We start from the raw sequence: 13963 nt of genomic DNA, 5'->3' as shown, positions 1-13963 counted from the left end.
CATACCTATGGCCAGGATATCTAGACTAACACTTCACCTAAACAATTCCTTTGAGTCCTTTATAAGAGGTTAGTGGGCTCTTATGTTCTGCAAATTTTAAAAAACTTACTCAATATCTTCAGATTAATTTTATAACAACAGCAGTGAGATTATGCCATAGCACTTCAAAAAGGTTCAATAATGCATACAAGTAAGATCAGAACTCTTTCTGCAGTAGTTTGGAGATTATTTCATTTTAAGACAATGACAAATTTACAAGTTATTTTCCCCATTCAAATGATGCTCTTCGATTGTCATCAAGTTTCAGTGCTACTGCGCATTAGGCCATTAAAATGCTTACCAGAAGGCCTGCTTTGATCAATACCCTAGGTATCCCAGGCATTAAGGTTATCTGTCTCAACAATATACAAAATAAAAATCAGACAACTGATTCAATTTTCTTTTTTAAATAAGACGTTATATGCATCTTTAAGAGGTTGGATCCAGAATACAATTCCATGGGGGAATTCAAGGATTTCCTGTTGGAACTAGGAGTCCACGGAATAATTAGTACAAATCCTTAGGCAAGCAGCAAGATTGGAGTAGGCTGACCTACTGGGAGAAATTGTATGTGCTAGTGTAACTCCACTATGAGACTCTGGCTAACAAAACAGAAAACAATATAAAGTGATCACCCAAACATAGTGGGAAGAGCTACTTTCACCAAATCCAAAAATCGGCATGATATTGACAGAGGGACAAACCCTGAAAGACTTTGAGAGTTGGGCGACTATTTAGTTAGGACTAGCATATGAGCCATTTCTTCTTTGAGCTGAAAACACACTGATGAGACATGGCCATTGCCCCAGAGAGCAAGCAGAACTGAAGGAGCTCATAAACAGCATGCTGGGAAAGTGAATTGAACAGGGAATTGCATTCTACATGGAGACCAGGAATATGCAAAATCTGGCCCATGGGCCGAATATTGTATACACACAATTTCTATCCTGCCTGCTAGGTTAATTAGCAGACTGTGCTCATAGCATGTGTTGAGCTGCCCCTCCCCCTACCATGTGCCATCCTGCAGCCAAAACACTACGGAAGGTAACTAAGGAATAACTTGTCCACAGGGATGGTTGCATCCTTCCTCCTGTTAGAGGTTAGACTTGGGCTGTGAGCATCCCCCTTTCAAAAAAAAAAAAATCATTTACAGATTTAATTTTTATTCTTCCTCCTCCGCCACTACCGTATCTGTCTATCTTCGTTATGGTCCAGTTTGTAGCTCATAAATTTTCTACACATCATATGTCCTTACATAGTTAGGCTTCACCCTCAAACACGTCAGCAGAACTACAAAGGATTGGTTGGATCCCCTTCTTTTCTGTGCATTAAAAAGATGAATTCTAAAAATTTTGAAAATCTCTTAACACTTCCAAAGAGTCAGCTATCAAACAGCTTGGCAGCATGATGCCCATACTGTGTTTAGGCAAGAGGGAGATGTTGCATTTGGATGGGGCTAGATCATTTTAGAGTTTAAGGTAACTCTCTCTCACCCTTTGGGGACTCCTTGAGGGCACCCACACTCCAGGTGACTAAGGGCCTGAGACTTTATTTTTGGGTGGAATCCTACAACTCTGTATCAGAAGTGAACAAGAAGTTTCACAGGGAGGCCACTCCACAAATTTTGGAGCCATCAAGGGCTCGCTCTGGGCCTCTAGTGTGGGTAAGAGGGGTGGAACTGGAGGAGTGAGCTGGGTGCTGCAGAAATCTTAGAAAGAGTGCACTGCCTCGAGAGAAGCACTCGTCTCAGTCACTTGCCATACTTCAGCAGCTCCATTTTATGCATCTGTGCATCCCCTTCTCCCCAACACCTGCTCTGCAGAGATGATGAATGATGATGATGGCGGTGATCACTCATTGCCGAGTATGATCATCTTCCATGGGAGTTGTGGACCCTCAGGTGGCTGATAAGGTCAATCCTTGAACCACAAGTTGTTACCGTGAGGACAGATGTTTCCAGGTACAGCAGGAAGCTGTTGACCATGACTAGAAGCCAGTCTCCCCTTCCTCCTGCACTTCTCCTCCTCAGTTTGTAGGCAGGCAAATTGAAAATGCAGGGAGGCATTACGTAGGACTTGTCTCCATTTTGAGTGATCCTGGGCAAGTGTCTCCCAAGTATCAATGTCAAAGGTGCAATTCAAGCTCTCTTTTAGCACATCCTTATAACATTTCTGTTGTCTTCCCATGTTACGGTATCCTCCTTTCAGCTGAGAGAACAGGACATGTCTTGGGAGGCGATGGTCTGGTATCTGAACAATGCAACCAGTCCAGCGAACTTGCTGATGGATGATCACTGTCTTGATACTGGTGGTCTTTGCCTCTTCCAGAACACTTATCTTTGTCCACCTATCTTCCCATTTGATCTTCAAGATCTTGCAGAGGCAGCTTTGGTGATACCTCTCAAGGACTTTCAAGTAATGTCTGTAGATTGTCCAGGTTTCAGACCCATGCAATCGTATTGGGAGAATGACAGCTTGAGACACAAGAAGTTTGGTGTCTGTTTGAATTCGTGACCTTCAAAAAACTGTGCGCCATAAATAAGAAAGGTTTAGACGATGTTGGATTTCTACATATCTGCCTTGGATGAAAGGCAACTTCCAAGGTAGAGGAAATGATTGACATTTCCAGTGCCTCTCCCCTGATTTGAATAAATGGGGACTTTGGTCTTCTTGATGTTGAGGATGAGACCAAGACTTGCATAAGCATCAGCAAGCACATTCAAGATAGTTTGAAGATCTCAGAGTGGGCAAAAACTGCATTGTCATCAGAATACTGAAGTTCCACGACAGATGTGGTGGAAATCTTACTCTTAACTTTCAGCCTAAGCTAAGCCTAAACAGTTTTCCATCCATTCTGTAGATGGATTTCAACATCAGCTGGGAGCTTCCCAGCAATTAGGTTAAAAATAACTGCAATAAAGACTGCGAATATGGTTGAGGCAAGGATATGGTTGAGACAAGGATACAGCCCTATCTGACTCTGATTTGTACTTTGAAAGGTTCACTCTGAGCAACAGTACAGCTCAGAATAGTCGCTTTCATGTGATCATGAATCAACTTTAGGACACTGATGTATTTATCAGGACATCCAATATTTGAAAGTACAGTCCAAAGGTCATGGCGATTCACTGAGTCAAAGGTTTTAGTTAGATCAATAAAAGCCATGTACAGTGATCGGTTTTCCTCCGGACACTTTTCTTGCAGTTGCCCTGCAGTTAAGATCATTTTTTGCGACATGGTCAGAAGCCACTCTGTGATGCCAGTAATATTTCTTCTGACAGGGGCAGAAGACGGGTTGCGAGGACCTTTGCCTGCAACAGCAAGGAGAGATACCACAAGAGTTTCCACAGTCTGCTTTGTTCCCTTTCTTAAAGAGGGTTACAATCAAGGAGTCCCTCATTTCACTGAGCAGCTCCTCCTTTATCCAAATTTTAAGGCTAAGCTTCCGAATTAACTCTGGTCCACCATCTTTAAAGATTTCAGAGGGGATCCCATATGGACCTGCTGCCTTCTTGTTCTTCATCTGCTTGATGGCACTGTATACCTAAAAAATTGGGAGGCTTTCTGAACTCATCCCTAAAAGGTCCTCGGGGGATTTGCTCAAGAACTTCATCTGCAACCATGGAGTTACTATTAAGATCTTCAAAATGTTTTTTCCAGCCACAGTTAATGGCTTTGTTATCCTTCAGAAGTGTGGTTCCATCCTTTGACCAAAGGGGGTTTATGCCATGACAAGTTGGTCCGTAAACAGCCTCAATGGCACTTACACACACAAACACACAAACCACGCACATGCATTAGGGGTATCCACAAAACTTTGGAGTTCTTGCACGGTCTCAGTCTATCATTTGTCTCTGAGTTCTCTAGTTGGAATTCTGCCATTGCCCACGCATGGACTTCTCTCTTGGTACTGCAATTTATATCATTCTGCCAAGCATGAAATGCCATTCTCTTCTCACTGATGAGTTGCTTGATTTCAACATCACTCTCAACAAACCAGTCCTGATGCTTTCTGGTGTGGTAGCCAATGGTTTCCTCACAGGTATTGATGATTGCTGTTTTAAACTGACTCCAATATTCCTCAATTACTTCTGGAAACTCTAATGCAAGCTTTTCTTCTAAGACTGCTTGGAAAGGATCTTAATGGGGTCCTTTCAGCTCACACCTGACCTGTTTCTTTTGCAGCCTGCAGAGATGGGGTAAAAGGGCAGGACAAAGCCCTGATTTCAGCATTCCCCTTCCTCTGCACAGCTAATAGGATGGTCCTGGGGGATAGATACAATAGCAGGGGTAGGGGAAAATAACACTTACATCTGTAAATGATCTTTGGAAGGGGGATGCTCACAGCCTAAGTCCAAGCTCTAACTAATGGGAGGTAGGACACAAAATATCTCTGCGGACAAGTTATTCCTTAGTTACCTTCTGCATAGTTTCAACCAGTTTCCTCTGAAGCAGTTATTTCTGGCCACTGTTAGAGAAAGACAGGATACTGGGCTAAGTGGTGCACTGGTCTGATTCCGAATGTTAATTAAGGATGGGAGCATATGAACTAACCCAAAGTACTGCTTCACTCTACTGCTTGAATTATCAGCGGGCCATTTGAGTGCACATTATACTGCATTACCCCTATTTCAGAGGAGATACCCTGCAAGGCAACTATAGGAAAAAACAAGAGAGTTACAAGGGAATTTTTCAACAAGTTAGATTCCAGAGCAGGCGTTCAGCACACAGTTTACTCAAAATTCAGTTTATTTTCAAACACCACCAAGTCCCATCTGCTATAGTCAGTTGTGCTGGTAACCTGAATCTCTGCCGCTATAATTCTTAAGGTAGGGGGCAGACTAACAGATGTTTTTAGACACAGACGATTGAGGTTCCCTCTCCCTAGGATAATCAGATGTCCCATTTTAAAAGGGACAGTCCGGTGTTTAAGCCCTCTGGTAGGCACCTGGTTTTAAGAAAAAAATCACAATAAGTTGTCCTGTATTTTCTGTTCCCCCTCCCAATCAGTACTGGTGGGTCCTGCTGCTGATTAGATCCCTGCTTACAGTAAGTGGGGGATCCAGTGGCCAACCATGGGGATAGGTGTGCAAGGCTGGTGGTGAAGATTCAGCATGCAGAGCTGGACCACTCCCCCTGATACTCCATCAGCACAGCCCCGTTACATGTGCGCTCTAGGCCAGCAGTGCCCCACACCCCCTCCTGTTTCTAGCTAGCACTGACTGTGTTCTGTAAGCTTAGGTGCCTGCATTAACTAGCCAAGTGGTGGCTAGTTATATGTTGCCTCTGCTGCTTGCCATCAGCCCCTATTGTTCCCTCACTCACTCTCTTCTCCTTGCTATTCCCCCCCCCCGTCTCCTCACCCCCTCCCCATGGGGCATATCCCTCTCCCAGCACTGTATGGAAAGCCAGCCCCTGGTTGATAAGCTGATCTTACAAGTAGCCTGTCTGAAAACCTCCTTCCTTCCCCCACTGTCTTGGGCTTTCCTGAGGCACTGGCCCAGCCAAAGACCCTCCAAGCCTGGGGCACTGGCCAGGAGGAGTAAGTCCTCCTTGTACCAAAGACCTGGACAGAACTAGCATGGGGACGTCTCTCTCTGCCCCTCAGTTTAGCTCTAGAGTGGGAGGAGGAAAGAAATGTCCAGCCTATTCCCACCCCAAACTTGCAGGCTGCACAGCAGCCCGCTGGGTTAGGGCGTAACTCCCTATTCACCTTTTTTCCCTCACTCCCTCTTCCTGCCTTTTGTCCTGTCCACAGGGAGGGAGGGGCAGTTCATTAAGCACCCTTCCCTGCTGAGTCACCTCTCCGGCCAGATTCCCATGTCCGACTTTTGGCAGACTGGTAACATATGCATATTCATTATGCAAATAAAATATTACTGGTCCACCAAAAAAGTTTGTGTATAGGTTTGCCAGTCCATGGTATTTAAAAAAAAGTTGGGAACCACTACTTTAATGCACATAAAATGTATTTTGCACATGGAAAAATTTAGAGGGAACACTGGCTGTGACCCTATTTGTGCCTCCCATCTCCCCCAACATATTGCCTCAGGAAGACAGTCCAGGTACCAGGAAAGGTTGGTTTGTCCCATAGGCCACGCTATACCTAGAGGGTAGAGTACTCCAGGGAATGTTGTTTGGTCACTACACTGTGCAAGAGAGAGGTGTACAGGAACAGGGGTGTGTGTGTGTGCGCATGCGCTCTCTTTCAACTTGATTTTATTTGAAAATATTTATATTGCATAGTTCTGATTGTTGTTGCACTCGCATGCATATGAGTTATTTTACCAGCTGTCCCATATCCAGCATAGGGAAATATGGTCACTCTACTCCTTACCTCCCCAAATAGGACACACTGACTATCCTTTCCAGGGGTTTTTGGCCATTAGCTTCTTAATAGCTCCACCCCACTCCCATTGAGAGAGTTCAGAAAGATAGAAATTAATGGAGTACAGTATGTCTTGTCATGGGAAATTTAACCATTCAAAGTTACATGGACTAGTTTACTTTATTTCTGAAACTATTTTAGGATACTTTCATTTTAAGTTGTGCTAAGAGATTCTCATCTTGCCATGAGAGGGCATTTTCACTCTTAAAAGTTCACTTCTTGGAATCCACACTGTTCAGTCTCACCCCTTGTTTCCCATTGGTATAGTAGACTTTTCTGCATTTTACAGACTAATAGGATATGTCTATATTTAAAAACCACCCCCCCCCAAAAAAAAAAACCACCTCACCAAATCACCCCTCCAAGTGTTGCATATGTATGCATTCTAGACCTTGTTTAGTAAAAGGTTGCTATACAGGAATAAGCTCTGTGCACCAAAATTAATAATCAGTTTTAGCAAAATGAAGGTTATGCTATTTGGAGTGTACATCCAAGTCACTTACCGCTAAAGAGGATGTACTGGTCAGACGGCTGCCTAAATAACTTTCATTAGCTGAGCAGGGACTCCTTCCTTCTACTGTGTTGTGCGCCATTAAAGCCCTTCGAAGAGCTCGCTTTGGTGTTTTGGAGAAAGAGAATGCTCTTGTAACCTGCAGAGTTTGACAAGAGTTATTATACATATTAAATCTTAGTGAGAGACCATTAGCATCTCACATGCATTCACATTTTGATTTGCTATGGAATGACGTTAATAGTCTAGTCTAGAGACCTTGCAATAGGACACCATGTCCTACACTGCTTTCCACACAGCATCTAAGAGATCTATTTTAGCAAACAACTTGCGCATTACTTACTTTTCTATCCCTGCCCCTTCAGTTGAATGCTACATGTAGTTTGGACATCATGATTGCATTAACTTCACTTTACATACATACGTACAAAACAGCCACTCTTTGCAACTCTTCAGTATAACTGATAATCTTACTGTATAAGAAGTTTAGACAATAAAAGTACCTTGGATGTATTTACAATCCAGAAATTAGGAAAAGAAAATGAAATTGTGAAGACTTTAAAGTCTGTTTACATATAGAACTTCGGCTGCATTGGCAGAAATACCAACATAAATTTCTTGATTACTGTCACTAGTGGGTTTGGATTTGACCAATGTGGTTCAAATGACAGGTAATTACTTAGCAAGTAGGGAATTAAATGCTTACCCTTTTTGATGTCTTCTTGATTGCCCTGGATGCCCTACTCAACGTACTGTCCACATCTTTTGTATTTATGTCAACTGAATCAGGATCAGTAGTGTAAATGAGGTTTTCCTACAGACAGGCATAACTATAAGAACAGGTGCACAGATCCACCCGCATTTTTTCAATACGTCATCTTTAAATTCAAATTTTTGAATGTATTCAAAGTATTTATCAGTTCCTGTTTAAAGATCCCTAAATGTCACTGGAGAAGGGATAGCAAATATAGCAGTTATACTTAATCTTGCAGCGGCTATTTAGATTCAGTCGATTTACTGAAACTAGCTACTAGAAGAGTTTTACAGGAGACCTTAGACCCATTTTCAACATCAGGGTGGACTAAGGCAAACCAAGTGGGTCAAATCTGACGTTGTTTAAGTAGCCAGGCCTAATACACACATGTGGACTGTAAATTTAGTGGAATCATAGGAAAGACACTTCAGAACTGTAAAGGACCTATCTGATAGCCTTAAATAGATACATTCTTGATAATAGAGATCAATATCTTTGACCTATGTTGGGTTAAAAGTGCTTCATAAGATTCCAAGCTCCTCCAGAGAATAGAAATTAACATTACTGAAGTGATTAAAAAAATGTAGACTAGTCAGTCACATAATTAAGAGCAGTCCCCTAATGCATGGGATAGGATGAAGCTTTAAATATATTTGTTTTAATTTTAATTGCCAGTTTTAGAAGTCACTGACATCCCAATAAATTTTTCACACTCTGCATCCTTAAACTCCAGTAGCATCACAGGAGTCTTTAGATTAGACTATTTTTGTGATCGATAAGAAACTGATCTCTTGTGAATTCTGAGGAAAGCTGCCCAGAGAAGACTCTGCACACAGTTAAGTTTCAAGAACAGCTTATGACAGTGCTGTCCACTGTAGTGCTACTAGCCAGAGCTGGAGTTAAAGCCTTTACTGCCACCATGTGGCAGACTTGTAAATACCTACTTTGTTTATGAGAAAACATGGGCATAATTATATATCAGTTTTTTCAAAAAGGCATCCAGGTACAGATGGAAAAGAGGATCAAGCTTTTGACCCCCTAAAATTGGGGGGGGGGCAAGATTCCAGTTCTATTTGATATTCAAACCAAGTGAAAAATGGGAGCACATTCAGGATGCAAGCGGGTTGCTTAAAGTGAGGTGGGGCTGCTGCCTTTAAGTTGACACCAATGTATATTACTACTTGGAAAACTAGTTGTAGTTAGAAATGGACAATCTTTCTATGCAGGCAAGAATTGTTTCATTTTATCATATTCCACAATGGGCGGCAGTAGGCATCAACTGTTGTTCTACTGTACTGTAATTTGATAGAACATTAACAGATTAGGATACATCATTTCTACTTCTATACTTTTTAGAATTGAGGGGGTTGCTGGCCTGCTTAGTGAAACAGTCAGATACTTCTCTCAGGAGAGCATCTATTACTGCTGGGGAGAGGCAGGACAAATCAAGGGTTAAAATATCCCTTCCCCAGAAGTTAACGCATTCCAAGTGAACCAGCAGATCAGAAATGATGCACACGTTCCAAAATAGTATCCTCATGCAAAAACAAACCTTTCTTTAAATGAGTTTGTTTCCTTTAAGGTTAGGGAAAAAGCCTCTTCAAATATTTAACAGATCATATAATGAAAAAGTAGCATATTGAACAATGACATCAAACTCAAATCAACTGCTCACTCAATTGTACTTTATGCATTTTCAATGGCTTTGGAAGGATAGATAATATGGCAACAAAGAAAATGTCAGCTAGAAAGTCTCTGCCCCGTTACCATTTTAAGTACTTATGTTGTATTTCGAAGTTTGTACTTCCAGACCAGAAGCTGGAAAAAGTATTCACTGGAAATGCTTAAGAGCACTGGGAGAAGACAAGACACCTTGGACATTCCTGTTTTGAGGTGAAAATTGCTTTATGGCTCTATGCCTTAGTGAGATAACATTTAATTCCTCTGTTCTATCAGGCTATCTATGTAGACCAAAGGGATTACAGTGTCAATTTTTACATTTTAATGAAGACACCTCCTGTTAGAAATGCTGAAGAGAGCACTGCATTAGCCTGGCATAGACTGGTAAAAGATCTAAAATAAAATTCAGTGTCGATGTACACTAGTGTCGCTACACTACAGACCTTGGGGATTGTTATAATCATAAAAGTATTAGTAGGGTGTTTTTTGAACTCTTAGGGTAAGTCTAGACTACATGCCTCTGGTGACATGCCTCCTGAGGCATACCTGGGAGGTCGACAAATGCCTTTGATGTCGACCCCCGCGCGTCCAGACTACCGCGCTGAGCCGACAAACAGCTGATCGGCTCAGCGCGGCAGCCATGTAAATTTAAATGAAGCGGCGATTATTTAAACCGCTGCTTCATTTTCCTATTCCTGGTAGTCTAATCTACATGCCTCTGTCGCCAGAGGCATGTAGTCTAGACGTACCCTTAGGTTCTGCAGAACCTAAGAATTTAAGGAGTAGACTTTTGCAGCCCTCTTATTCAGTTAGCATTGGCCCAGCATCTAAATACGCTTGCAATTAATTATTCTCATTGGTAACATAGTACTAGAGAACTTACAGCATCTGCTTTACAAATTGTGTTTGCTACATGCCGACACAGCATCTTCAGCCAATCCTCTTTAGGAAATTCCTCAGTTGTCATTTGAAAACTGAACAACAAGTTGTTCTGTGCTGTTGGTGGTCGCACAACCAAGGCAAAAGCTTTATGACAGTCTACAGTTGAAAGAAAAAACAAAAACATTCAGTTCACAGTGTTCCAGACAGAGGACAGTCAACTTTCATACAATTCTGGAAAAAGAAAAGATTAAGCAAATAAAAATAATAATTTATGTTTAAGGAGCAGTCTGGTTTAAATTAAAGACTATTAAGGTATGTCTACTGCACAGTTAAGACACCTGAAGTCAGGTTGTGACAGCTAGATTCAAGTTAGCAGGGCTTGGTGGCTGTTTAATTATAATGGAGACATTTAGGTTCTGGCTGCAGAGTGGGAGCATCCTAGAGCCTGGGGCTCTATCCCAAGCCTGGGTGTACACATGGCAATTAAAAAAGCCCCTTAGCCCAAGTCAGCTGGCACAAGCCAGCTGCAGGTGTCTAACTGAAGTGTGTAGACAGCTTTGGAGACAGCATGGTCTAATAGACATGGAACTGGTAGTCCCATAACTTGGATTTTCATCTCCGTTCTGCAATCTTATACAGGTTCAGTGATGCCTGACCTGTTGTGTGGGGTACTTTGAGAAGCAACATTGATGTGCCAGGTATTCTATTATGGAGAAAGTGTGACTATTCAAGATACAATACATTGGTCAAACTTTTATTACAACAACAACAACTTAAAGCAGTGATCACCAACCAGTAGATCAGGCTCTACTGGTAGATCTTGGACCATCTGATAGGTGATCCTAACTCGTTTGGCCAAGAGGCTATCAAGCACTTCAGCTGCCCCTCCCCACACTGCTGCACACCTTCTGCCCTTTGCCTTGGAGCTACCTCTCCCCAGGAGCCTCCTTCTTGCTGTGCAGAGCAGGAAAGGGAGAAGAGGGGTTGCTGATATCAGGGTTCCTCCTTTCCCACCCTGTATCCTATTTCCACAGAATGAAGGGGGACACAACAGGGCTTGTGATGGAATTTGATGGCTGCTTTGAAGAGTGGTTCAGGACCAGGACAGGGGTGAGCCTGCCTTAGACTCACTGCATCACCACGCAGGAGCCACCTGAGGTAAGCAGTGTCCAGCTGGAGCTAGCTCTGATTCCCCCGCCCTAGTCACAAACCCCCTTCTGCACCCCAAGCTCCTGCCTCAGGCTCAGCTCAGAGCCCCTCTCTCACTCCAAATCCCTTAGCCCAAGACCAGAGCCCATGCCCCAACCCTCTGCCCCAGCCCAGTGAAAGGGAGGGAGGATGGAGTGTGCAGGGATGGGGCATGAAGGAGGTGGGGCAAGGGTATTTGGGTTTGAGTTAGATCTTGAATTGGACTTAAATTAAAATAGTGATATTGTGCTTAAAAAGGTTGGAGACTCCTGACTTAAAGGATATGGACATAAAGCCCAGTCTGTAATGGACAATTGTCAGATAGGTGCAGCTGAACAAAATTGGGGGGAGGGGAATAACTCAGTGGGTTGAGCATTGGCCTGCTAAACCCAGGGTTGTGAGTTCAATCCTTATGGAGGCCATTTAGGGATTTGGGGCAAAAATTTGTCAGGGATGGTACTTGGTCCTGCCGTGAAGGCAGGGGACTGGACTCGATGACCTTTCAAGGTCCCTTCCAGTTCTAGGCGCTAGGCAATCTCCATTTAATTTAAGTGCAGACTGACAGTGCTCAGCATACTTCAGAAATGCAAGTTAAGAACTTGGTCAGAACTCTGAGATTGCAAAAAAGCCCAGAGGCTAAATTTCTTGATCAAGGTACTCTGGTAACCAAACTCAAAATCAGGATAGTAAAAACAAGCACTATTCATTACAACAGTATATTTTTTTTCAACTGTAGTTAAAACTAAAGTTTTAGACAGACTGTATGAAGCTGCCTGCTTAATTGATGGCTTTTTCCGACATAATATGCAAAGTGAGTAAGATCTGCTGAAGAGATCTATAGAACACTAGCCAAAACAAAAAAAGTTGCTTCACTTGAAGTGGAACATTATTGTATTTTAATTTCTAATCAGAGAATGTTTACAACAATTACAAGCTTCTGAATACTGATTTATGACAACATTGCTGCTTTAACCTTGAATAATCTGGCATGAACAGTTCCTACTGTGCAACATTAATCTGTGTCCAAGTGGTAACATGAGTTAAGTTAAATCTTTATCCTCGGGTGCCAGAGATACTTCCTGGAGTGCCATCACCACATTTTAAATGAAGATTTGTATTTGTGGAAATAGCAACGGGCCAAGCAACAAAAAGCTCACTTCTCTCAACAAGGGCTATGTTTAGAAGCTTTGTAAGCTTTTTTTATTGAACCTTTCATAGTGCCATTTGGCTGGCTCTTCTCATTATGGTCATTAGTGCTTATTAAGAGATCACTGACCAGCAGGCAATCTTCAAATTTAAAAAAAAAAAAACCAAAAGCCACCAACACATCACACACCACCACCAAACCTCGTTGCTATGTAATTTCAAGCCAGAATATTAGCATTTGTAGCTATCAGTTTCAGTGTAATCACATAATTCTCAGACTATATTATATACGTGCTTCAATGTTCTAATCTCCCCTCCATTGCAACACTAGGTTTACTAGCAACAAACACCATTCCAAGCACAGACCTTCTGTCTCCCTGATGTCTAGCACTTTCTTGATCTGCGAGAGAGGCATTAGAACAATGTGTTTGAGAGATGCTGGGGGCCTGGTCTGGCCATGAGGACTCTTGAAAGCACTGATAACTTTGTGCCGTTTCCTTGCAATCTATAAGAGAATGAGGTAACAAGATTAAGTCTTATAATTAAAAGAAATCATTAAAATCAAAGCTTATGCCTTAGTGAGAAAACAGATGTTTTCATCCAGTAACCATCTCTTCCAACATAACAGATTTATACTTCTACCTGGAGAAGTTATATATCTCTTTTTCAGAAGAAAGCATGTGTTACTTGAAAGAGTATGAGATTCCCTCTCATCTGGTTCCCTTAGCGTGCTAAGATACTTTTGTATTCACCTAGCCTTAGAGCAAACTCTAAAAACAGATTCTGTCAGTGTTCCAGTAGGGAAGGTACCTGTTACCATTAGCCCAGTCCAAGATTGGGGTTTCCCTATCCCTTGGCAGTTTAGAAAAATCGACTTCTATGCAATGAGAGAGTGATTTAAATCAGTTTTAGCTACAAACATGCTGAGGTAGTCTTTACCCAATGGAGATAAGCTACAGAAGAAAAAAAAAAATAGTAAGCACAAAGCAATGAGGGCCACAGCGCTGGAAGATGAATGACCTAGGGGGTTCTCACAAGAGAAAATTTGACAGCTTTATGTTAGTTTTTTTTAAAAAACATCTAACTGCTCTTTTTCATGTAGTCAAGCACTACTTTCCATGCAGTTAAGAAGGAGAATTTGGGAGGGAAGAGTAGCGCAAGGTAGGGGACAGAGCTTCAACATACTCAACACAAGCCATCTTTTGCCTCTCCAACACTACCCCCACTCAAAGTAGTGCTTTTCCCTTCAAGCTTACAGTCTGCTGTTTTTTTTCCAGATATGCATTCGGTGTCTGAGGTGAGTCAGGTCACGACTCTGTTCTTATATACTCAGAAAACTGGCAGAATCTTTTATATACTCTGCTTGCTGCTTTGAC

At 42.2% G+C, this 13963-nt stretch overlaps 1 protein-coding gene across 9 annotated transcripts in view; it reads right to left on the bottom strand.

Annotated features, from left to right (window-relative positions):
• ECT2 (epithelial cell transforming 2) overlaps window positions 1-13963 on the bottom strand; it is a 67644-nt gene that overhangs the window by 3053 nt on the left and 50628 nt on the right. For all 9 annotated transcript variants that reach the window (XM_075937964.1, XM_075937963.1, XM_075937967.1 and 6 more), the window contains 4 exons: window positions 12954-13092; window positions 10255-10409; window positions 7644-7751; window positions 6930-7076 (listed from right to left, as the gene is read on the bottom strand). In XM_075937964.1, the coding sequence (XP_075794079.1) occupies window positions 6930-7076; window positions 7644-7751; window positions 10255-10409; window positions 12954-13092 (549 nt within the window). The remainder of the gene's footprint in view (window positions 1-6929; window positions 7077-7643; window positions 7752-10254; window positions 10410-12953; window positions 13093-13963) is intronic.

Source organism: Pelodiscus sinensis, chromosome 10, assembly GCF_049634645.1.
Source record: "Pelodiscus sinensis isolate JC-2024 chromosome 10, ASM4963464v1, whole genome shotgun sequence".
In the NCBI taxonomy this organism is placed as follows: domain Eukaryota; kingdom Metazoa; phylum Chordata; order Testudines; family Trionychidae; genus Pelodiscus; species Pelodiscus sinensis.
This window is presented reverse-complemented; position numbering and strand designations above follow the sequence as displayed.